This window comes from Falco naumanni, chromosome 2 (assembly GCF_017639655.2).
Source record: "Falco naumanni isolate bFalNau1 chromosome 2, bFalNau1.pat, whole genome shotgun sequence".
NCBI lineage: Eukaryota > Metazoa > Chordata > Aves > Falconiformes > Falconidae > Falco > Falco naumanni.
Window position 1 is genome coordinate 1,196,602 of NC_054055.1, and position 23,895 is coordinate 1,220,496.

The following is a 23,895-nucleotide window of genomic DNA, read 5'->3' on the forward strand; positions in this document are numbered from 1 at the left end:
GGTGTGCTACTTAAAAGCTGCCAGAACAGCCTCACCATGCTATTCACTAATAGGAGTTGTGCAAAAGGACCCTGGAGCCAGAAGGACCAGTGTTTCGTGTCCAGGAGAGCTAGGCAGGTGGTTCTCTGACCTGTATAGGGAGGCTGTTCATTTTTCATACAGTACAGTCATGCTTTTAATATTTTGGGCTTTGCCTTGTGACACAGGGCGTTCCCTTGAGTGTTTCCTGAGTGTTGGCTGAGAATTGCCTGTCCCCTGCCTGTTGCAGAGATGGTCTGAACGAGTGATTTGCAGGCTCTGTGTCCCAGCACTGCAGTCTGAAGTCAAGAGAGAGACTCGGGAGCCAGTTGCAAGGACAGTATTGTTCACACTTCTCCAGGCCCACACTTCCCCAAAAGTCTTCTAGAGGTATTAGTAGATGATCTTGATCAACAGAGCCCAAAGACATAAAATCCTTGAACATTTGCTTTGTTAAAAGGGTGGTATGAAAATTTGAGCAACCTGGAGATGCTAAGCTGTTAAAATAATGCAGTGAGCCAGCTCAGGGGTCAAAGTGGAAGGAGGAATCTTTTAGTGACATGTGACTGTAAGAGCTCTCCCAGAGGAACAAGGGACTTTTCCGCTTATTGATGTCTGCTTGCATTTTTTTCAGTGGCAGAAATGACACTGTTCATAGTTACTCTTGAGCATTTTTTCTCAGTGTTAAGAGCACGTTCCCTTGGGGAAGGGAAGTCTTACTTGAGGTTTTTAGAACAAAAAGCAATAAGGTTGGCACTAACCAATGTCTAGTGGAAGGTGTCCCTGCTTGTGGTAGGGAGGGTGGACAAGGTGATCTTTAAAGGTTCCTTCCAACCCAAGCCATTCTGTGAGAACTCTGTTGCCAAATTTTCATAGAAAACTGAAATAGCATACAACAGGAATGAGACTGGGAAAATGTATAGTACAAGATTAGGAATAAAATGAAAACTTTTTCATTTAAGGAAAAACAGCAGTCTTTTAATAGCTTTCACTAACTAGCTATTCATTCCCTGTTAGAGACTAAGGTATATTCAGCTAGGTTTAATCCCAAGTGTGTGTCTATATCCGGATGTTTAGCTCATCTCAAGGCTGGGAACTTCCAGTTTAAGACATGAACCAGTCTTGAACTGCTGGGTTTTGGGAAGCTGCTCCTCCCTGTTTTGGAGAGAGAGAGGATCTCAAGTTGTACAAAGTTTCTCTGCATTGAATTGTATTGGCTTTTCCTTAACAGGATTGGGAATGTAATTTCACAGAGCTGATGTTTCCTGTGTATCTCCTATAGTAATATTGAAGAGTAAAAAGAAAATGTCTGGAGCAGAAACTTGACACAAACTAATATTTCAGTTAATACAGATGCAGAACCTTTCAAATCTCCTTTAAAATATTCACAGTTGTCTTGTGGCAGACTGAACTGGATTCATAGAATCTTTTAGGTTGGTAAAGACCTTTAAGATCATCAAGTCCAACCGTTAACCCAGCACTGCCAAGGCCACCACTAAACTTTGGCCCTAAGCACATCTACGCTTGTTTTAAACACTTCCAGGGAGGGTGATTCTACTGTGTCCCTGGGCAGCCTGTTCCAGTGCTTGACCACCCTTTCAGGGAAGAAATTTTTCCTAATACTCAATCTAAGTCTACCCTGGTGCAACTTAAGAGGCTGTTTCCTCTTGTCTTGTCACTTGTTACTTGGGAGAGAGCACCAAGGTCTCCCCTGAGCCTCCTTTTCTCTAGGCTAAACAACCCCAGTTCCCTCAGCTGCTCTTCAGAAGACATGCTCTAGGCCCTACAGTTTACTCACGGAGTATGGTACTCCCAAAAACTTAATACTTATGCCAGAATGTACAGCAGATGTCTTCTGGAAGACTGTTGCTATAGGCGGGGCAGCTTTTCAGTACTTCGTTCCTCCAGTCTGCACTTCTGTCCTAATCCCTCTGCATGAGGCACCTAAAGCTGTGTGTCAGCATAAATAATCTCTTATCTGCAGGACTTTAACTAGTGAATAATAATCTTGTCCCTATTTGATGGGCCAAATATTAAATATATATTGACAGGGACAACCTTGCTATCAAAGATCATGTGTTACTGTTGACACAGGATTCTTTCCAGTTGAAGTCTGAGATTGTTGAACCAGAGCTGGTGGTTTCCTTAGCCAGGGATATAAGAAGCTGGGACTGAAGAGCTAATGTTGCTTAAGCTTCTGCTTTTGTGTTAATGCCAGCATTCAAACAGTACAGGCCCTGCTGGGCATGGCTGTTAGCAAGACCCTGGGAAAAAAATACTTTCTAGGTCAGAAAAATGCATCAACTTCAATTTCCTTCTGTCTTGGATGAAGTATTGTGTTATAAGCAGGGCCTCATTGCTTCTGTCAGGAAAACAGCACTGTGTACATGCTATTCTAAGGTACCCGAAGAAAAGAATGAATGAAAATTAATGAGCTTTTCAGGCTAACATATATTTTCATAGTCATCTTTTTTATAAGGCAGTTACTGAAGTGTTAATCATTTGATTACTGGTTGTTGTAGATAAGGGAGTAATTGGTCCCTTTCTGTAAATTATGGAAATGCTTGACAGGAAAGAGCAGTCGGCCAGGCAGCAGGCATGAAAACTCGTGTTTGTGTGGGTTATTGCCTGGAGAGATTGACTGGAACTAAACCCCCTTTGCTCTGATGACATCTGGGTTGTGAGAAAATTATATTTCCTATTTTCTTCTCTGTAGCAAGGCCATGTCTTCCAGCAAGGTCTCAAATGCTTGTGAAACTTGCATAACTCTGGACATGGCTTGAAATGTGTACTCATCAATTTTTCTTAGAAACCATAAAATAATTAGTCTTTGGCTATGGCCAAGGAGAGGAGTTCCTTCTTTGCCTCCTGCGTGACAGCCAGCGTTAGTGATGTCTACTGTTTGAAGACTTTGCTGAGACTTAAGGAGCTGCAAATCTCACTGATTTCCTGGGGTTGTAACAAATACAGATACAGCAGATATTTTTGCTGTAACTCTTTAGAATCCTTTAGGAAAACCATATTACGCCCTCTGTCTCTGAAAGGAAAAGCATTGAGTGAACAATGTGTGTGAAACATGAAAAAAAGATGCAATAATCCCACATACTCAGTGTTTAAAATGGTGCTACTGTGAAAATGGACTTGCTTTTTTTCATTGTGTCCCTGTTATTGTAGCATGTGAGAATAAGCTGCAGATGATATCACGCATTCACATAATAGCTTTATGTGTGCTCATCTGCTAGGTAGGTGTCATTCCTTGTTATATCATGTTAGTTCACTCGACTCTGTTGCTTCCCTTCCTGCTGTTCTGCACCAGACAGTCATAAATATTCATGCACTCTTCCTACCATCCATTTAGGCTTGTATACCTAGCTTATGGTCTGTTCTAGTTTGTTATACGCAGGCTTTTTTTAACACTGGAGTGCTGAAGGCTGTCTAGTGAGCTAAAGGGCTGGTGTCACAGTTCCTGGTTTGTGAAGGTGCTGGGAACTGTTGAGATACTGAGGTTTTAAAATGCTCTGCTCGGATATTCTTCTATTGCAATGAGTTGACTCAATTTCATGGCGCTTGATTGTTACATGGAAAAATGGAAATTTCCTCAGCAGCGAAATTCTGGCCACACTGTTTCTTATTAATTGTAATAATGGGTAAAGCTTGGTTTTGCATCTTAAGCAGGTGCTCAGCTATGATAAAACTGGCTCAGCTTGCCTTGAAAAGTCCAGTTTGGAGAGAATCTTTGCAAGTACTAAGGGAATCAATTTTACTATGAGAAAATAGGTAACTTTTTTCAGTATCTTTCAGTACTTTAAAAAACTTGGAGTTCTGTAAAGAGGGGAGGGGAGAGAGTGTGTTTCTGAGGCCAGCTACTGTCTTGGTCAAGGAATCATAGTCATAGAACAGTTTGGGCTGGAAGGGACCTTCAAGACCAGCCAGTCCCACCCGCTGCCAGGGGCAGGGCCCCCTCCCCCCAGCCCAGGCTGCTCCCAGCCCCGTCCAGCCTGGCCTTGAGCCCTGCCAGGGATGGGGCACCCACAGCTGCTCTGGGCAGCCTGGGCCAGCGCCTCGCCGCCCTCACGGGGAAGGGTTTCTTCCTCACGTCCAACCGAAATCTCCCCTCTCTCAGCTTCAAGCCGTTCCCCCCGGTCCCACCGCTCCCTGCCCTTGCCCAAAGCCCCTCCCCAGCTTTCCTGTCGGCCCCTCCAGGCACTGGGAGCTGCTCTAAGGTCTCCCCGGAGCCTTCTCCTCCCCAGGCTGCACAGCCCCAGCTCTCCCAGCCTGTCCCCACAGCAGAGGGGCTCCAGCCCTCTGACCAGCTCCGTGGCCGCCTCTGGGCCCGCTCCTTTTGATGCAGCCCAGGGCACGGGCGGCTTTCTGGGCTGCAAGCGCACATTGCGGGGTGTCATGTCCAGCTTTTCATCCACCAACACCCCCAAGCCCTTCTCCGCAGGGCTGCTCTCCATCCATTCTCTCTCCAGCCTGCATTTGTACTTGGGATCGCCCTGACCCATGTGCAAGACCTTGCACTTGGCCTTGTTGAACTTCATGAGGTTGCCATGGGCCACCTCTCCAGCCTGTCAGCGTCTGGATGGCATCCCTTCCCTCCAGCGTGTCAGCTGCACCGCACGGCTTGGTGGTGTGGGAAACGTGCTGAGGTGCCCTCGATCCCACTGTCTGTGCTGCCAGCAAGGATGTTGAATAGCACCAGTCCCAGTAAGGACCCCTGAGGAGCGCCAGTTGTCACTGGTCTCCACTTGGACATTGAACCATTGATTGCAACTTCTTGAGTGCAACTATCCAGCCAGTTCCTTATCCACAGGGTAGTCCGTCCATCTCTCCAGTTTAGAGGCAAGGATGTCATGTGGGGCAGTGTCAAATGGTTTGTGGAAGCCCAGGTAGATGACATCATTTGCTCTTCCCTCGTCCACTGTCATAGAAGGCCACCACACTTGTCAAGCGCGATTTGCCCTTGGTGAAGCCATGTTGGCTGTCACCAATCACCTTATTTTCCACATGTCTTAGTATATGTTTCCCAGAGGATCTACTCCATGATCTTTGTGGGCATAGAGGTGAGACTGACCAGCCTGTGGTTTCCTGGGTCATCTTTATTTCCCTTATTGAAAATGGGGTTAGGCTTCCCCTTTCCTGTTTCATTTCACTGGGCCATTGGTCAGATGCTGTATCTCGTTAAATTCCTCACCACTTTGTGTAGAGCCCTTGCTCTCAGTTTTCTTCATCTGGGAAGGTGTTAAAATGTGTATTTTTTTTTTTTAAAAAAAAGGTTAATTTGTAAGAGGGTCAACCAGCCCCCTGTAGTACCTCAGCCTGAACAGGGGCTGGATGATGAGCAGCACATCTGAACCTGAGCCAGAGGGTTGGGCATTGATATTAATTCACTCTCTGAATTTGAGACTTCAAAGTTTGTAAAAGTGTTAAGATTCTATGTGATGTCCAAAACTATGGCCTGGGATGAAAACAAAAAAATAATAGTTGTTATGCTTAAGGATTACCTCAGACTTCCAAAAATTTCTCATGTTTTCCAGTCGATCAATTTTTGTAGAGTTATTATTTTGTTTGCTTCTAATATAAATTGTCTTTGAGCAATTGTGGTGACGGTTGTGACTTTTATTTCTTACTCTTTTTGTCAACTGGTGGCTAACAGATGTATATAGAAAACATGAAAATGCAAAGCATGCCTTTCCCTGTAGTTCACTAAGGCTGGACAGGCTGCTCTGGAAATGAAGTTGGACTATAGGAATCCTCTGCTGCCAGTTCCTTGGGACTCCACTGTGTTAAAACTTCTGATAGGAAATAATGCCTGGTCAGTCCGAGCTGTCGCAACAGAATACAATGTGAAATGTTTCTGCTGGTGCTGGAGCCCGCAAAAGTAGATGTGAAAGATGCCTAAGGGTGAGACCTTCAGCTGGGAGGGGTGACGCATGTTTTCAAAGGCACGGGAAGAAGAGGTGGTAGGTAGAGAAAATCCTGACTGACCTTATGCTAGTGAGCTTTAGCATGGGTTTGCCTGTTTTTTACTGTCTTCATCAGTTGCTCTGTTTTAATTTGGGGAGGAAAAGGAGGAGAAGGAGGTGTCAGAGCAGGGTGTCGTTGATGGCAGCTTGAGCTTTCTTCTTTCCTCACCTCCAGCTGTAAGAAGCTACTGAATGGAGAGACGATTTTGCATGAAGGAACACCCTAAGGGAACAGGCTTCTGCTTCCTTTGCATTTGAATCCAAAGGAACCTGTTGTCATATACCTGCTGACTTGTAACGTTATGGTGCTGGTTTCATGCCTTTTGCAGATTTGTAACTGCTGGTAATGATGAACGTAGCGTATGTCCCTGGAATTATTGAATCACATGATAAAAACGTCACAGTGTATTTTACAGATGTGTGGATCGAGACAGCTGTGCTAGCAATGTGCAAAGTGTAAGATCTATACCCCAGGAGTGGTAAACCAACTTACCTACTCTGCTTCATGGGTACAAGCCAGTGAGTCTCAAATTGAGAGCTATAGACTACTGGCATTCCCTGAGGCTAAAGTAATTGATCCAGGACTGTATCAAACAGTTTTCCATAGTGCTTTAAATTAAAGGAGGAAAAAAAAAGCTTTGTTGTGGGTGGTGACCTGAAAGGAAATTAAGGGTTGGCAGGGATTCATTGGCCTAAAAAGGTCGGCTACAGTTGTTTGACACTGTTATTGATTGTGTCTGCCTTTCTAGAATTACTTTTTGAGGTAGGATGCCATAAAACCTATGCAAATGAACCGCCAAAAATCCCTTTCTGAACTGGTTGCTCTGTCCTCCTTTCCCCTTACGATCATGTACAAACTGCTGGCCGCTGCCAGCAGCACCTTTGCTGCTCATTTTCACTGTGTGATGATCTGTTGTTTGCAAAGCAACAGTTGGTTTCCTGCGCCACTGCCTACTATTTGGTGTCTGTGGAGGACTCCCAAGTGTGAAGGTTTGTGGACTTCAGTTGTCTGCAGCCCCTACAACCTGCTTTAAGTTCTTGAAGGACATTGCCTTAGGTTTTTTGCATTTTAGAAGCATCCTTATGATGGACCAAAATACCTGTTGAGCCACCAAAGAAATACATAAATGTGGATGTTTTGCATCAGCAAGTAAGTTATCTGCAGATCTTTACTGGCCCATAGTTTCTGCGTAGAGCAATGTAGCTGCAAATTTCCTTTGTCAAAGAAGTTGCATCTAAAGTAGAAGTGACAAAGCTGCTGGAAGTGTGTTAAATGGACTCTCTCTTCAGGGTATGCTGCTTGCTCAGGGGCTGCCTGTGCTTCACTGAGTCTGAAGTTGACTGATTCACTGCAGGTACTTGAATTTCCTTTGCCTGATCTTCATGTGTTTGATCTAGGCTGCAAGCTTTAGTCTATTGTTTGTTCTATTTCAAATGAATACAAAAAATACCATCAATTAAAATCTAGGTGAGTCCCCTCTTCTCTGGGATGAATGAAATAAAGTATATTTGAAGTAGAAAATGATGGAACATTGCTTCAATTACTAAAATTATTTAAACCAAAACAAAACTCTTGCCTTGTTTTTCTGGGTCTTGTTTGTTTCCTTGCAACTCTCTGGATAGTCTACATCAACTTCCAAAACAGAATCTTAAATTCCCTCTTTTTAAGGAGGAATTTGCTTAAAGGAGCAGCTCTGTTTAATAGGACAAGAGTGTAATTTGTAACCTAGGCTGGGAATAAACTATCTTAAAAGAGGCTATTTGAACTGTTTTGTTTGTACATAAAGAAGCCATTGCTGCTTTAGTATAATGCAAGAACCACTGAAGTAGCACGAAAGACACTTGCACAATTTTTGTAGTGTTAACAGTACAAAATGGTCTTATTTCCTAGAATTAATGGGGGCAGCCGTTCCATTTCAGCGATCAGGCTGGGAGGGCATCCTTCAGCCAGCTTTATCCTGCATAACCAAAACAGCCTTTGAAAAACGTCTGATAAATGTGCATTTAATATTGCCCTTTGCTCTTAAAAAAAATAAAAATCTATAGCTGTACATTTTTTAATCAAAAATAACTTTTTTTACCAGACTTCAAAATTTTTGTTGTAAACAAAGCTACTTCCAGTGGGTGGGACCACGGATGTATTTCAAGGTGGTTTATTCTCTGCAGGCTTTCATCTGTTCCTCTGGATTTTTTATTTTTTTTTTTTTATTCATCAGGGACTTAGGGATGCAAAGAATTGGCTCATATGGTCCTTTTGGTCTGATCTCATCTGGTGTCTTGCATCAGGAAAGAAAGGGCAGAATAAAAGAGGTTTGACAATAGAGCAGAAGTGGAATCAATGGGGGGAAACACACACAGAAGCCCCCCCCCCCCCCCCCCCCCAACTTCAGGGTAAAAAATTCTTCAATTGGAGCAAGGGGTCGAGACCACATTAACTTTGCCTTTTACTTCTGCTTTCTGTGACTAGACTTGATGTTATCTTCAGAGTTCCTCAGCTGTGACTGGATAAACTAAATCTTACTGAGAATTTGTTAGATGAATGCAGTCTGCTGGCTCTGTCGGTGTCTTTGGGATAATGAATGAGTTTTGTTTCTTGCTTTGGGGGAACTGGGTGAAATTTCCATAGCTTGACAGTGAAGAGCAGAGGAGGATATTTTTTGTAAGGAAGCTGCTTTAATCATTTTATTACAGCATTTCTGTTTTAAAAGCTCAGACTGACGTACCTAAAAATACAAAAATCAAATCATTTTGTCAACTATGAGCATCCTGCTTTTGGGGCTTCTTCTAAAATAAAAATCTAAAAATGGTTTTCATGTATTCATAATTCAGTATATTGTTCTTAGCAGTGCTTTTTCCTCTTGTTGCCTTGGGTGTTTTTTTTCCACATGTGGACTAGCAAGTTCTCTGATCCTGAGCATTAAATCTTTGCATTTCAGCTACTCTTTTAAGCATCTGGTCTGAAGTATCAGCAAATCTGAGCATGAAACTTGATGTGAGGCTGGTAGTCGAAAGATCTTGAAGCTGTATGTTTCAACAGGACTCCTCGGGTGGTATCGGGTCATCTGTTTTGAGAATTGAGGGCAGAACAGAGTTTGACTTCTCAGTTAAGAAATACTGTTGCTTGTCAGCATGTCAGTTATTGCTGGATAAGCAGTGCTGTGGTGTGTCTAGTAAAGGAAATACAGTGAAGATTCCTTTCTGTGAAAGGAAGTTGCAGTGTCACTGGGGTTTATCCTTCAACCAAATCTTAAGGGAGTCTTGCAAAGGGCAAGTGAAATTTTGGGATTACACTGTGATTTATCTGTATGTGTGATGAGAAGGGTTTCTTCCTCTGCTTTAACTTACGCTTTTAACAAGTTGGATCTCTGTTAACCAAATCTGCCTCTCACTGGGAGAGGTCACGTGGAATTTTTCAGCTTTACAATGAAAAGGATGGATAGATTGATTATTTTTAAGATTATTTTGCTTTTCAGATGTTTCTTCTGTTGGTTTTTTAATATTATTATTGCTGATGCTTTGAAAGTGTTAGTATTTGACAACTGATATGAACTCAGAGATTTAAGTGTGACTTTGTGACTTTTCTGGAAGAATCCTTGGGCAAAATGTGGTATCTCTGGTATAAAAGGCAAGCACATGCCTAAGAAAATGAAACGGGGATGTAAGGCCTGCTCCTTGTACAGCATACAGTAGAAGTGGCACAATCCCAATTACTTTTCCTTTGTAGGTCACTCTTGACTGTTGCCTGAGCCTTTTGCAGACTCTGCCTGGCAACAAATGACCTTCTAATCCTGTGCTGGCAGGGAGATGATTTGTATTATCTAATGGGTCTCTTCCATCCCTGGCTCTTGCGTGAGCCTCCCCAGTGACTCGTTACAGCACACAGCGTGGAGTGCTGCTTGCTGTGCTGCCAGCGGTAGCCAGTAGCACGTATTCTGCACGTGCTGGCGCAGAGGAGTTGTTGGTACCCACCATTAATCAGTGTCATTAGTGATGGCTGGCGTTGGACATACAAATCTCCAGTGCGCAGGGCTGCAGAAGTGGGACAAGGCAGCCTTCAAGAACCAGATGAATGACCTTGAAATCTCTCCAGCCGCTGCTGTCAGATCAAAGTTGCTGGAACCATGAGATTAGTGTATTGATTTTATCTTGCAGGTGAATGCTCTTTTGAAATAAGTGCTAGGCAGTGGCTCAAGGCTTCCAGACAAAGAGTATCGATCAGGTTGACTCAATTAGCTGTTAAAGGCAAGGCTTTGAATTTGGGCCCTCATAGCTAATGGCAATTTTGCTGATAGGAACTTCACAAGTTCCTGTCTTTTAACTCAATTATGTGTCTTGGATACTTTGCTGTTTGCTGCCACTGATTCAGTTGCCGATTTAGGAGGATGTTAGTATTTGGGCATCTACTTGTTTGTGTGCTGAACCAGTGATCAATCCTTTCCTTTTAGGAGTTTCCGACTTTTATACATCAGAACAACCTACTTCTTCCTGTCCCATAACACATTAAAACACTGTAGCTTATCAGGATTAATGTGGATGAATGCTTCCACTTACTGCCTTGTACAGCAAAACTCCTCTCTCTGCTTTTCCCCTAGCCTCCCAGAAAAAAGCACTGGGCAGGCTCTGCAGTGTGTAATTAACGTGTGCTGTTCAGGTTTGATGGTTAGGAATGTGAGTAGCTAGTTCAGTATGGGAGCCACCAGTGACCTCTAGGTCCAAATTCTTCCAGAGCTGGTATAGCTGAAGAAAAATGTCTGAGCAAGTCAGATACAAGCTTAACAATTCCTGCTGGAGCTGGCTGCCTTCCCATCCAGGAGTATACACTGATAATCTGTGCATTTAAGCAGTGATGTCTGAGCTACAGCTGTGTGATTAGGAGCTGGTTAACGTGGACTTTGTTTTCATTAGATGAAAAGCTTGAAGGAGCAGAAAAGTCATCTTATGAAACCCACGCTGCTACTGTTCTTCAGCCACTTAATGACAGAAGAGTTTCCAAACTTGATGTTCAGGTGCACTCTTTGGAACAAATGGTTTCTTTGGTTAATCACTTATTTTTCTTAGCTTCCCTCCGCTTCAAAAAATTCTTGGATGGCTTGCATGTAAATTCCTACAAGGAACACATCTCACAACTCTGTATGCCAAGGAGGGGAGGAGAATCCACTGCCCAGCTGAATAGGTTATGTTAGAGTTTAATTACCCTCACTGTTAAAGCTGCATGCCTTTTCTCGTAGGACTTTGATTGGACTATTAGCTGTTAGATCTTCATCTACAGAAAGAAGAGAGGCTGGGGACCACCTTTCCTTGTCACTAGGTTACTTCTCTGCTCTCTGTCAACTTTCAGTCATTCTGTGTAAACTATGCAAGCTGGCTCTTTTTCTTGCCAAAAAGCTCCTTCTCAGCTCCTGAATTGTTTTGAGCTTTTTGTCTCTCTTCCTGTAACGCAGTTGTCGGTGTGTCCAGCAGAGAACCCCCCTTGCTGCTCCAGCCAAAGCTGTACACTGTGGTAAAACCCCATGCGAAGCGTTTCCTCCCCCGCCTTTATTCCTACAAAGATAATGTTAACTTTTTTTTTTAATTGTCCCAGCAGCATACTAGAAATATTTTGGCCTAAAGGATGTCGTGTGCTACAGCATTGCTGGCTGATGCTGCCCTGGACATATTTTTGTGTTGAAACTTTTCCAAGAGATTAAATTAACCCACTGGCTTAAAAAAACTTGCTAAATGAGGCAAGGCTGAGGTCTTGACTGTCTTACCTGCTTTCTCTGGTTAGAACCCCCAGATTGCTTACCTAGTTGATTGCAATATGTATTTTAAGCAGCCAGTTGTTATTTTTGTGTATTAGCTTGTGCTGCTTCTTCCTGTTGAGCTTCATTTTCCTCTTGAGGTCAGTTCTGCATTTTTCAAGATTACTTTGAATTCAGATCCTGTCCTCTTAACTTATTTGCAATCACTCCCAAATGAATGCCTTCTGTGAATTCGATAAACATACAGCCAGCAGGACGGAGTAGAAAGCAAGTGAAAATGTGTAATGGAATGGGTTTCAAACTCTTGCAGATCCCAACAGTCAACAAATTGAGGTTTTTTTGGCACTGTTCTTTATTATTGTTATTTTTATTTATTTTTCAAGTCATGCGGAGCGGCTTAATGCTCTGTTACGACATTCCGAATAAAAACTGCTGTAAAAATAAAACTCGTCCATAAGCCCAGGGGCTGGACTCCAAATGGTAAACTGTGGCTCGGTAGCCCTTCTTTGTTGCTCTGCTAAGGGGTGGTGGTGGTGGGAAGATGAGTATTTCTGCAGGTTGTGGGATGCTAGTTGCACGGTGAGGTTTCCCTTCATAAGGGATTATCCTTACTGGGAATTTTAACTGTTGTGCTAGGCCCGTGATAAATACATGTAGTTTAAGTGCGCCGTGTACTCACAGAATCATGTGACAGTGCTTTAGCTATGACTTGCCCAGGGGCCTGTGCTGTGCCTCCATACGGGAGAAGTGTGATCAACCTAATTGACAATAGATTAATTTCTGTGTGTTTCTGTTCTCTCCTCAAGCTCTCTGAAACAGGGCTTATGGCAGCATGGCTTCAACAGGAGAATCAGCACATGCATCCACATCCCTTTAGTGTGCAACAGGTGGTATATGAATCCTCAGGTGATTCATCTGGCTATTTTTTGTAGGGCTGGGGATAGTTTGTGCTATTGGCAAGCAGTGCGGTGTGTGTGGGGAGCCTGGGGAGAGGTGAGGTCGCGTTAGCTATTGGGAATGGCTCTTTAAAAGAGGGAATATTTAAAGTCTGAAACCCGCTGGACAAGGTGTCTGTTTATATAATATAAACTTGTGACTTTCTGAAGGAAGATTCACTGACTTAATAATTATAGATACAGTGGGAATTGTGGGCTTTCACTTCTGCCAGGGTTTTAAAAGCAAGTTGGTTTTTGGTTGTGTGTTTGTTGGTTGTTTTTTGCGTGTGTGTTTTTTTTAAGGAGAAATGGGGATGCTTCAGTAGCCATGGTGGAATTAAAACTGTAAGCAGTTGGTATTAATACTAATTTGTTCTGGTGCCTGTTGACATACTATGTAAAGAAAACCTTGGTCTGTTTGGAGAAGGAATGTCTTAGAACTAAAGGGCATTAAGACACTCTATCCAAATGTTGGTTGAAGGAGATATTTAAATATGAGCAAAGCAGGTGGTGCTGTATTTTCCCCCTCTCTTTGTGAAGTGACTGAAGGTAGGGTAGGGAAGCTCCAGCAGTATGAAATAGAAAAATCTGTTCCGATTTTATAGCTTCTAGACAGACTCCGTCCAAGACATCTCGGTGCATAGTGGGAAGGGAAATGATTTGCCAGAAGACTTCAGTGTTCTTCAGGGGTTGTGACTTACCAAAGCAAATTATTTCATGGGTTTGATTACATCCCCTTGCCACCTCTAAAGAGTTAAATTTGTCCGTTTGCATATTCAGTGGCCGTTGGAGGAAAAGCTAGCTTGTTTATGGTGCCGCAAATCCATTACAGGGATTTATAGCGTGTGCTGCAGTGGGAAGGTATTGGATTTGCTCATCTCTGTCTCTTGAGGATTGTTGCTGGGTCTGTAGTGAAACTCTCCTCATCTCGCAGCCTGTGGCTTTTTGTCCAGCACCAGCTTGTGCTATTGTTCAACACATCTGCGGGGCCCAGGGACGGATTTGAATAAGGGATTCAGGAATCCTACCCATCTGAGATGTGTTCCTTCCGAAAACCTACTGACTGAAGGGAATGTTTACCTTTGTGTAGGCAGCTTTTTAACTTTGTGGGAAACCTGGTTGGTGCCTATGAACAAGAGTATGTTAAAAATTTGCACAGGAATTCAGATTTTGACCTGGCAAATTCTTTTTCTCAAAGGTTGTCTACTGGATTCCTGTTAGCTTAGGACTTGAGTTAACTGAAGTTTGCAGATAGATGAAAGTGCTGCTTAAGTACAATATTGGAGATTTTGTTGAAAGTTTTGTAGTAAGATTTAAAAAAAAACACCAAACAGAAAACAACCAAAACCCCAGAAACCTACCTCAAAACCCCACCCCCAAAATCTTGGCTTAAATTCCCCTGCTGTCTTGATGGTCAGCCTTGTAGAGAACTAACATCTCTGGAAATTTATTTGAAGAACACAAGCTTTGACTTGTGCACATCTGACAGCCTTCTGTCTGTACCTGTGATGTTTGATGGCGAACATAAGGCATACAGCTCTTCTCCCCTGCCAGTGGGAGATGGCAAAGTCCAGCTGCGACGAGGTTAGAAGGAAACAACAGGAGGTGATGTATTCTTGAGTAACTTCAGTCGTTTCCTAAATAATTTGCCTACAATTAAGAGTATTTAAACATACTGAAATGAGGCAGGTTGAGATGTTCCAGTTCCTGCATCTTGCTGGTTCCCTCCAGGTGAAGATGGCACAGAGTAGGAAAGTGGTGTCCACTGACAACAAAAGCTGTCTTTGTCCCAGCTCAGCTGTATGATTGATCTGACAGGAGTAGAAGGTCAATGTTGTGATGATTGTTTTAAAATGAACCTCATAATACTTGTCTTTTAAGAAAAATGAGATTACAAGGTATTCTGATACATGGCTGGGATGTTATGGTATGTGCAGTTTATGTAGATCTCAGGTATGAAATGAGGATCTTGACATACTGATGTAGTTTGACATAGGTTGTGATTCAGTGTGGCCAAGATGAGTTGCAATTACAGAGGAGCTGCAGCATCACAAATGGCTGCATGAAAAAGGCTTTGCCTGTGTCAGTGTGACTATCAGGTGTGCCCGCACAGGCTGCAGTGACACCTTCTGATGGCAGTGCCAACTGACTCCCTAATGCTCAACAGCCAAGTGAATATACCAGTCACGAAGCTGCAATCGTCGCTGGAGTGGGTAATGGCATTTTTAACAGCGTATGAACCTGCTTATTCAAGAAGGTATAGCGAATATATTATCAAAGGAAGGGTGAGGTTAATGGAATAATAAGGTCTGCAGGCGTTGTGGGCAGATGGTAAACAAGCCTCTCAACAATGATGCTCTTCAATCTTGTGCTATGTGATACTACAGCAGGGACTGCCATTTATGTGACAAATACAAAGAGTGTGACATTGAGGAGATGCACAGTGAGATGTATTTTAAAGTGACATAGCTACCTTGTTTTATGAGCAAGAAGAGCTGTCTTGTTAGTAATAATTTATTGTAGGGGTTGTCAGGCCTATTACATTACTTAGTTCAACTAAGATTTCTGAACAACTTGGTAGAACCGGGAACAATCAAATTATTTCAATTTTCGTCTCAAATCACAAATGTTTAAGCATAAAACTGATGCTCAGGAATGATACAGGAGCCAACCTTTTTCAGAAAAAAATGTGCCTACTAGTTACTTCACAATCATAAAATCAAATAACTGCTCTTTTTCTTGTAGGAGGTTTAATTGCATAGTCCAGATCTGTTGGACACAGAGTAAAACTCCTGAAACCATTTTTAAATCACTTGCTTAAAACTTGCACTGGAACTGTTCCTTGAATCTCTGGTGTTTTTTTTTTTCTTCTAGTGGGGAAGACTTCCTTGATCACCAGGTTCATGTATGACAGCTTTGACAACACCTATCAGGTAAATTAATCCGTATTATTGTCTTCTGTAAGGCCCCTCTGCTGCCATGTCATCCATTACGGGAAGAATCAATTTGATTGCAGGGGATAGGAGTTGGTACACAGACCAAATTCTTAACTGTAACATCTTTAAGCTTTGTATTTTAATAACCTTTCAAAATGGCATTTCAGTGTTGGATTCTGCTCTATTAGCTTATCTGCTACTTGCAGCAGGATGAGCTGCCATTCAAAAGGACAGGCTTCTTTGGTATACCCAAATAATAGCAGTTGTTAAGTCTACCAGTTTGAGTTTTTTTCACGATTTGCTACCACATGTGATGGTCTCATCACAGCTATAATGCCTCTGTGGGGAAAATGTAACAGATGCCTGGCTCTTTTAAAAAAAGCAGCAAGCTGAGCCGCAAGAGGTTCTGCAGCAGGGTGAACGAGGATTTGTGGAGCAGAAAGCAGTGGATTGTAAGGCTGGGTGTGCTTTAGGATGCTATTTTATGCTGTCTGCTGCAACAAAGACCACAAAACTGGTTGTTACGCATGTCCCCATCCGGTGACTGCTTATTTATGCTTATTTATTATTTAAATAAGGTTGGGTTGGCAAGGTTGGGGCTGAAGCTGGGTGCCTTTTTTTCGAGTTGGCCCTGCAGCCCCCTTATTGCTTTGTGTTTGGTGACATGTCAGTTCAAGTTGACACAAGCTAACTTTTCTAAATTCTAGAATTTCTAAATCATTGTTGCCCACTCCCAGAATTTAGGATGAGCTTGAAAAGGTGGCAAGCTATAAAAGTATTTCAGTTTCATAAAGGGTGTCTTCAAGCAGAACATGTTTCATGACTTGGTTAGTTGGTGACGTTCTGAATACACTAAGCTGAGAAAAATCTGTTCCCTGATGAATGTGAAGGGTTTTTTAGGGGGGTGGGAGGAGGAGGTAATGGGAAAAAAATAAGAAAAATGCTGTGACTCTGCTGTTGCTTAGTGTCTATCCAAGTATCTCGTTTAAATCTCTTTACCCTTTAATGATTTCCTTCCTGCCTCTTCAGTAATTCCTCATTGCTGCTAGGCAAGTTGGGTAGAATGAGATGCAAGTTCTCACTTAACTATGGGAGAAGCAAAGCTTCTGTGGTGTAGGAGGGCTAGAGTACACATCATTGCTCCCAAGGGAGCAAACATCCTTTCAAATTCTACCCACTGTAATTACATGGACATGTGAATGCAGTTCTTTTATTTAATCTGTTTTTTCCCACAGTATTTTTCTTTCAGGTCTGCTCCTTTTCTCTGCGGAGCTTGCGTCCTAGTTCTTTTCTTACAGAGGTTTGACCCTCTGTGCTTTATGATAATATAGTTGTCTCCATGGGAAGCTGGTCTGACAGAATACACTAAATGATTGCAAAATGAATGAGTGGGACTTTAACCAGTTAGAAATCTTAAGGGCTTACAAGATAGCTTCAATTTAGCTATCACCGATGCATGCCTAGTTTGGGTGTTAATGTACTTGGTAAAGTGTCATTCATCCAAAGACCTCTATTCTACTGAAGTCATGACTGAGGTAGGGTTATATGTCCTATTTTGCTATAGCTGGAAGAAAGAATGAGTCATAAAAGCTCCAGTAATTTGGGCAAAATCACACGACGCGTTAGTGTCAAACCAGAATATAAATTTCTTGATGCCCAGGATTACACAGAGACCTCTCAAAGCTAACTACTTGAACGATAATGCATATCAAACCACTTTGTACACGGTTAGCTGTAGCTTAGTTGATGGATGATTTGCTCATCCTGGACATTTCTGATAAATTTTGAATGCATATTTTCTGAAAGCTGCCACAGCCTATCGTTTGAACAAGGGGTTTTGTGTTCAGCTGGTAAAAACAGAAAGCTGCTGTTTAATAAAATCTGTGCTGTACATTAGTTTTCTTGTGCTTGCTGTTAGATAAGAGCAATCAGCTTTTGTCCATGCAGCTTGTTAATAAGCTGTTTTCATGAAAGCAGCATTTGTGAATCAAGCAAGAGCTTGCTGTACTGTGTCAGGGAAACCCAAACACCTGAAATAAAACTGTGCCATTGGTGGTGTATATTTTACCAGGAGTGATTCCTTTCCGTGGACATGCTGAGAAGCATTTTCCTTGTTCTGTGGCAGCGTATGTGATACATAATGAAAGACCAACATTGGCAAACATGATGCTTCTCCGTGTGTTACTCAAGAGGAGAATTACAGGCAATGCTTCCCTTTAGCTTCAGCCTCCTGAAGGAAGGGAGAGGGAGGACAGTGTTGAAACATTGGCCTGTGACCTGAAAGATAATTCAGGTTCTGGCTTTGCCCCAGGCTTCCTTGCATAGTGTTCGGTAATTCTGTGTCAGCAGCTCTAGTCTATACAATAGGGTAACAACAGTTCCTTGTTAGACAGTAGAGTTGTGAGGACAGATAGATTTAAAAGTCTTCACATACATGGCCCTATCCATGGTGTCACCTTCTTGAGGTTTTCTTTGTTCTACTTGTCTTCTTTAAACTTACAGCTGGGACTTAAAGTACCTTGCATCATGTTTAGAGCATGCCTAGCTCCTGCTTGTTCCATGTGGTGCACAGCATTCCACAAACAGTATAAACCTGTCTCCACCGTAATTATGGTAATTAGCTTAGTTTCATGTCCATGTATTTTCCCCCATCAGTAAGCAGACTTTTCCTCTGCTCATACATTGCACAGCTCTTGTTTACAACTGATCTGTAAAGATCCCCCAAGCTTTTTTGCTCCTTTGGTCAGAATTGTGACAAAAATGCTTCTTTGTAGGTTACCTATTTTAAAGTCTGGGATACGCAGAGTGCTTGAATCCACTCCTTGATACTGCTGCTGCTCTGTATTATGGTGTGGTCCGAACAGTACAGGTGGACAGATACGTTTGGCTGCAGTTATTGTATGTAATTCTTAAAGCTCGCGGGGGCTTGGATCAAGAGCCATTTCACAGTTTGAAGGTAACAGACCTGCCATACATTCTTACCAATGCGATAAGCGCAAACATTTTCATTGACCAGATGAAATAAGTGTTGTGTTTGGCCTTTCTGTTGCATTTTGCATGTCATGAGTGTCCAAGTGCAGGAATCTTGCTGACCTGATGTGTTTCTGCGTGGTACTTGCATTTGCAGCAGGCATCCAGAGACATCCAGAGTACTCTGGAAGCGAGTGAGATTCAGAGCTCTTGCTGCCGTCCAGCTGTGTGGGAGGGGTGGTGTGAAGTACAGGCTGAGGCAGGTTTCAGGCTTTGCAGCTGATGTTCCAGCTCCTACTGAGAGCAGAGAAAATCTGAGTCTCCAGCAGTTTTGTCAGCCAGAATGAACCTGACTTGTATAAATGGTGTAAGATCTTAGGGGTTTTGAAGCTTTCCCTCTGTAAAGCGAAATCAAATAGACATAAGGGAAAACAGAAGCATCTTTGAGGCGATCTTTTGAGGAGTACCCTTTAAAAACAATAGAAAACAAAAGCAGAAGGGAAGCATGTTGTTGCATTAGTCTTTTGAGGCTTCTCATACCTGCCTTACAGTTTCAGTATTATCTCTCTGAACTGGTAATGTCGCTGACGACAGGTGAAAAACCACTGTGTAGCTGTCTCGCGATCCACCACTATTTATTTTTCTCATATGCATCCCTGGTACTCCAAATCTACTGTCCTGATCCAGCCAGGAAAGTTTGTTTCCTGATGTGTTATATTTAGCTGGAAGTGAAAATTCAGTTTGGATGGTTCAGTTCTGCTTTTTTTTTTTTTTTTTTTTTAATTCATCTGCAGCTGGTCTTCATGTATAGCTCACAAGCAGGCTGGCTGACTCTATTCTTTATTCCTGCCACATAAGATATCTGCCAGAATACAAGGAATTAATTACAGGGATATATAGTGAGGGCATAACAGCAGTCTAACAATATGGAGCACATACAGTAAAATAGACTCTTTTAGAAATGCCTGCTTCAGTGTGGGAGAGCGTGGAAAATGTTGTATCAAACCTCTTTGCCCTAGCTGAAAGACTTACCTCTTAGGGTGATATTTTCTTTTTTTTTTTTCTTTCTTTCTTTCTCAATCAATTTGGAATGTTTTCCAGGCTCTATTGGTGTTGCTGAGCGGTGCAGCTGCTTGAGATGCTGTGTAGTGTGGAAGCCAGAGCAGCCACAGGGCCCCAGCAGGTCAGCTTGGTCTCCCTGCTGCAAAGAAACTCCTAGAGCTTGGATGCACCCTCACTGCAGCCTTAAAAAATGGGGTGAAGATCATGTATTTAAGAAGCAGCTCTTGATAGTGCTTAGTAGTGCTTTGCTCTTTCTCTTAAACACACGTAAGGATGCTTCTACGTGAAGCTCCCACTAGTGTCTAGACACTTGGATGCAGTTATGCTGCAGCGAGCTTTAGTATTAGCAGTTTTAGGAATTGTTTGGGGCCATGTGTGCATGCACCCTCCTGTTGTAGCAGGTGTGAAGACATCCACCTTCGCCTTAACGAAAAAGGCTAAACATTAAGATACATGAAGCTGTTTGGCAGTCGGGAAGAATTCAGGTGGGCCCAGATATCCAGGTTCTGCTGATGGACACTAACTTAAGTCACGTGCATAAAAATCCTTGCTGATACCCACAGGACTGTACAGATTAAACTGTCAATATGCATAAACTGAAGTTAAGGTTAGCACCTTTTTGTGTTTTAAGTTGTTCCAGTTACGGATTTGAAGGAAACTGCTTATTGAATCTTGCTTATAGGTAGAGCAATATCTTGAAAGTGAGAAAGCCAGTGTATTTTTCTTGCGGATGTGCTACAGGTGCTGAATTCTGATGTGGCAGTAACACTTGTTCCCCTGAAAATCACTACAGTTGTTCTGACGTTTTATTTAAGAGGTGTTGTTTTTTTTCATTTTTTTACAGGCAACAATTGGCATTGACTTCTTATCGAAAACCATGTATTTGGAGGATCGAACAGTGAGTAAGATTTTTGTTGTGCTTCTCTATGTACAGTAGGAATGAGGATCAGCATCTGTTGTAATTGTGCAGCCCACAGTTCTGAGATCACTTGGAAGTACAGCCTGAGCCTTCATCTACCAGCTGCTTCCAGACTGACAAGTGCTGTGGAGACAGCTCCCTTCTCCGCCTGGGGAAATGGGAAATCGCCATTTGGCTCATCTGTGGAGGGGCTCACGAGTGCCATGGAAGGTGCTATAGTGTCATTCTCTTTGAAGAAAGAGTCGATATGGATAGTTTGAGGAGTACATAATGGTGGGAGTTTGGAGGAAGGACTGTGTTTAACCCCCTTTCGGTTTTCTGTCGCAAGACAGAAAGATAAAATGTAAGTTGAGAAATGTTGCCAGTTAACGGCTAGCTTGATATTCTTAATATTACTTGTTTAAAAAGAAGGTTGCCTTCAGTAGTAACCCAGAAATGATGCTTCTTCTTAGCTTGGTGCAGTTCTGGTTCCTGAAATGAAATCAGTCCTCTGTGGAAGCAAGCCTTTGGTTTAAAATGAGCTCAGATTCTTAATTAAGAAATTCAGCCATTGAGCTATTTGCAGAAGCAAATTGTGCAGTGCTGCATAAGCTTATGGTACCGTATAAATCCACAATAAATGTGATTGCATTGAAAGTGCTTGAGTGATGAGATGATCTTTCCATAGCAAAACTGGCCCTTGCACATCTTGCCACACGTGTTGCTTGAGTATACCTTGCCTTTTCTTTCAGAACTTGGATGGTGAGAAACATTCAACCTCGTCTCTGTGCGTGTTACTCTGCAATGTGGCTAAGGCTTAAATATAGAGTAATAACTGGCATTTTATCCTCCTTGAAAAATTCCCATCAGGAGCTTTTCCAGTGCTTTGACAGCAGCTGAAGGCTCTTCCGTGAGAAGTACAGTGTATGGTCTGATTGTTCCACCAGCAGCCATCCTCCAGGCTGCCAGAGGGTTGTATGTGTGAGTTCTGAGGAAGGATAGCAGCAGAGCATGAAAATCTTGTGTAGACTGCAGGTGAACATTGCCTTAGCTTTCTTGTTGGTCCTCTCAGTTTGAAAGCTGAGTGATTCTGTTTCTCCCCTTTTGGAAGGGAAGCATTTTTTTGAAAAGCAAAGACAGCGGAAAGTCAAGATAGGTGCACATGTACCAGTTTGGCTGCTGCTAGTGCTTGGGAGAGATTGCTGTAAAGGAGACAGTATGCTGCTGCTCCCAGTCCCCAGTCATCCCCTGCATGAGTTTATAATTTTTATTTAGCTTTTTTCAAAAAGTAAAATTCATTTACTATTTTATTTTTAGTGGCAGTTTGGCTTTTTTAATTTTCTCCCACCCACAGATCAGGTTGCAGCTGTGGGATACTGCGGGTCAGGAACGTTTCCGTAGCCTCATTCCCAGTTACATCCGTGACTCTGCTGCTGCTGTAGTAGTTTACGATATCACAAGTAGGTATATTGCACTGGGTTTGACCTTTTTCTTATTTTTCTTGCTTGTTTGACTGATTTTGTTAGGTACGGTTGCAATTATGGGACACAGCAGGTCAAGAACGGTTCAGGAGCTTGATTCCTAGCTACATTCGTGACTCCACTGTTGCAGTTGTTGTTTATGATATCACAAGTGAGTGGGGGGAATTCTGCATTTCTAATACTCTGCCCCTTTCATCCTTTAGCCTAGCTTTGCATGTCCTATCACAGTCATCTGCTTGTTCTTCATTCTGGCATGGAAAAAATGTTTTCTTTTATTGTAGTCAAGTTTTAAGCTAGCCATCTGACTGCTGCTGTTGTAATGTATAAACTGTCTTATAAATGACATCATTTTGTAACCCTTTCCTACCGCATTCTCCTGAAGCCTTGAGTCCTAGCTGGTCTTGTTGCACTTTACCTCCTTTCATCTGCTTTTTGGTTGTAATATCACCTATGACTTTTGGTCTCAAACACCTGAATCATGTTCATAGATATCTGAATTCTGAAATTTGAGACTTTGCACTGGTAGCTGTAGCCTGCTTCACTCCATGTACCCTCCCCCCCCCCCCAAAAAAAAAAAAAGTCTGGGCATGGGATGGGGGGAAAATGCATTAACATCACATTTTCATTTGAAGCAGTCACTTTCACATTTTGCAATATGTAAAACTTAACCACTAAGCCCTTATCCTTTAACAATTGCTCTTGCATTTCTTACTAAGGTATGTACATTTTTGTGAACTAAAATATTAGTGCTTTTTCAACCTTTATCCTTCTGTCCCTCCCCTCAGTCCAGAGACCCCTAAATTGCTAGCTTTCTGTATTTGCAAAGAACAGAAATTTTAGTTTAGGAGAACTAAACCTTCAGACACTTCCATTTCTCAACTGGAATTGACTGAGAGCAATGGACTAATTCTATACAAATGCAAAAGTGCTTACCCTTTGATTTATAAATACTGGAGGATTACAGCAGGAACATGGGTTTTACCTATAAACACTTTAATTGTTAAAAATAACGCTTTCATTTAATCTAAAATTACAGGTTAGCTGTGAACTTGGAAATTTTTTTACTGACCTAGCAAGTTCAGTATTACCAAGTAGTAAGGAGAAGAATTAAGGCATTGGCAAGTGATCAAGTCTTGACTGTCTGGCATACAATATATTACTATGCAGTAGAAGCCATTAAAAAAAATAATCAATACTTGTCAAGAACTGCTGCAGAGCCCCCCACCCTTTTTAAGTACTGAAAACGGCTTTGGCAATTCAGATACTCTTTGTGCAGCTAACTGGCAAATGCTGAGCTCCACGGCAGCTTCTGTACAACTCGTTTTTCCTTACAGGATGCAACTTTTCGAACAACATACTATCTTATTAGACAGGGATAGCTTCCTAAAATTCTTACCTTGCAGCTTTTAAGGACATATCATTAAGAAAAAGTGTCTGTGAATAAGTTAGATCTGTATTTCTGGTTCTGTGCAAATGATTTGGAAACTATTTTGTACTCAGTGTTCAATGCTACAGGAGTTGCTAGTATGTTGTATAACCCTGATATTTCCTAAAGAAAATCCTGAACCTAGCAGGTAAAAAGTGATTAACAAAATGTGTAGCTGATGTGAAGAACTTTTGATAAGCAATGAAACTGTAGGAACCTCTTCCTGTAGATGCACAAGTCAGGAGCAATGTAGAATGCAATATCACATTAATCCCTATTCTCCATATAAAATGTTTTATGTTGAGCTAAAAAAAAAAAAAAAAAAAAAAAAGGGAAGCTGGTCTAAAACACAGTGACAAGGCTTCTCAGTTTAGATGCTGTCGAAACAAATATAGACCAGTTCAGTTCACTCCCTGGCTTTGAATTCACCTGAATGAAGTACTAGCCCATTTGGAAATT

The 23,895-nt window shown here is 42.2% G+C and overlaps 1 protein-coding gene across 2 annotated transcripts in view; it reads left to right on the forward strand.

Moving 5' to 3' along the window:
- RAB6A (RAB6A, member RAS oncogene family) overlaps nucleotides 1-23,895 on the forward strand; it is a 67,008-nt gene that overhangs the window by 23,902 nt on the left and 19,211 nt on the right. Inside the window, exons 2-4 of one of the 2 annotated variants that reach the window (XM_040583301.1) lie at nucleotides 15,538-15,596; nucleotides 20,476-20,529; nucleotides 22,056-22,161. In XM_040583301.1, the coding sequence (XP_040439235.1) occupies nucleotides 15,538-15,596; nucleotides 20,476-20,529; nucleotides 22,056-22,161 (219 nt within the window). Of the gene's footprint in view, nucleotides 1-15,537; nucleotides 15,597-20,475; nucleotides 20,530-21,883; nucleotides 21,990-22,055; nucleotides 22,162-23,895 lie in introns of both variants that reach the window. The other variant, XM_040583300.1, reaches the window with a different exon arrangement.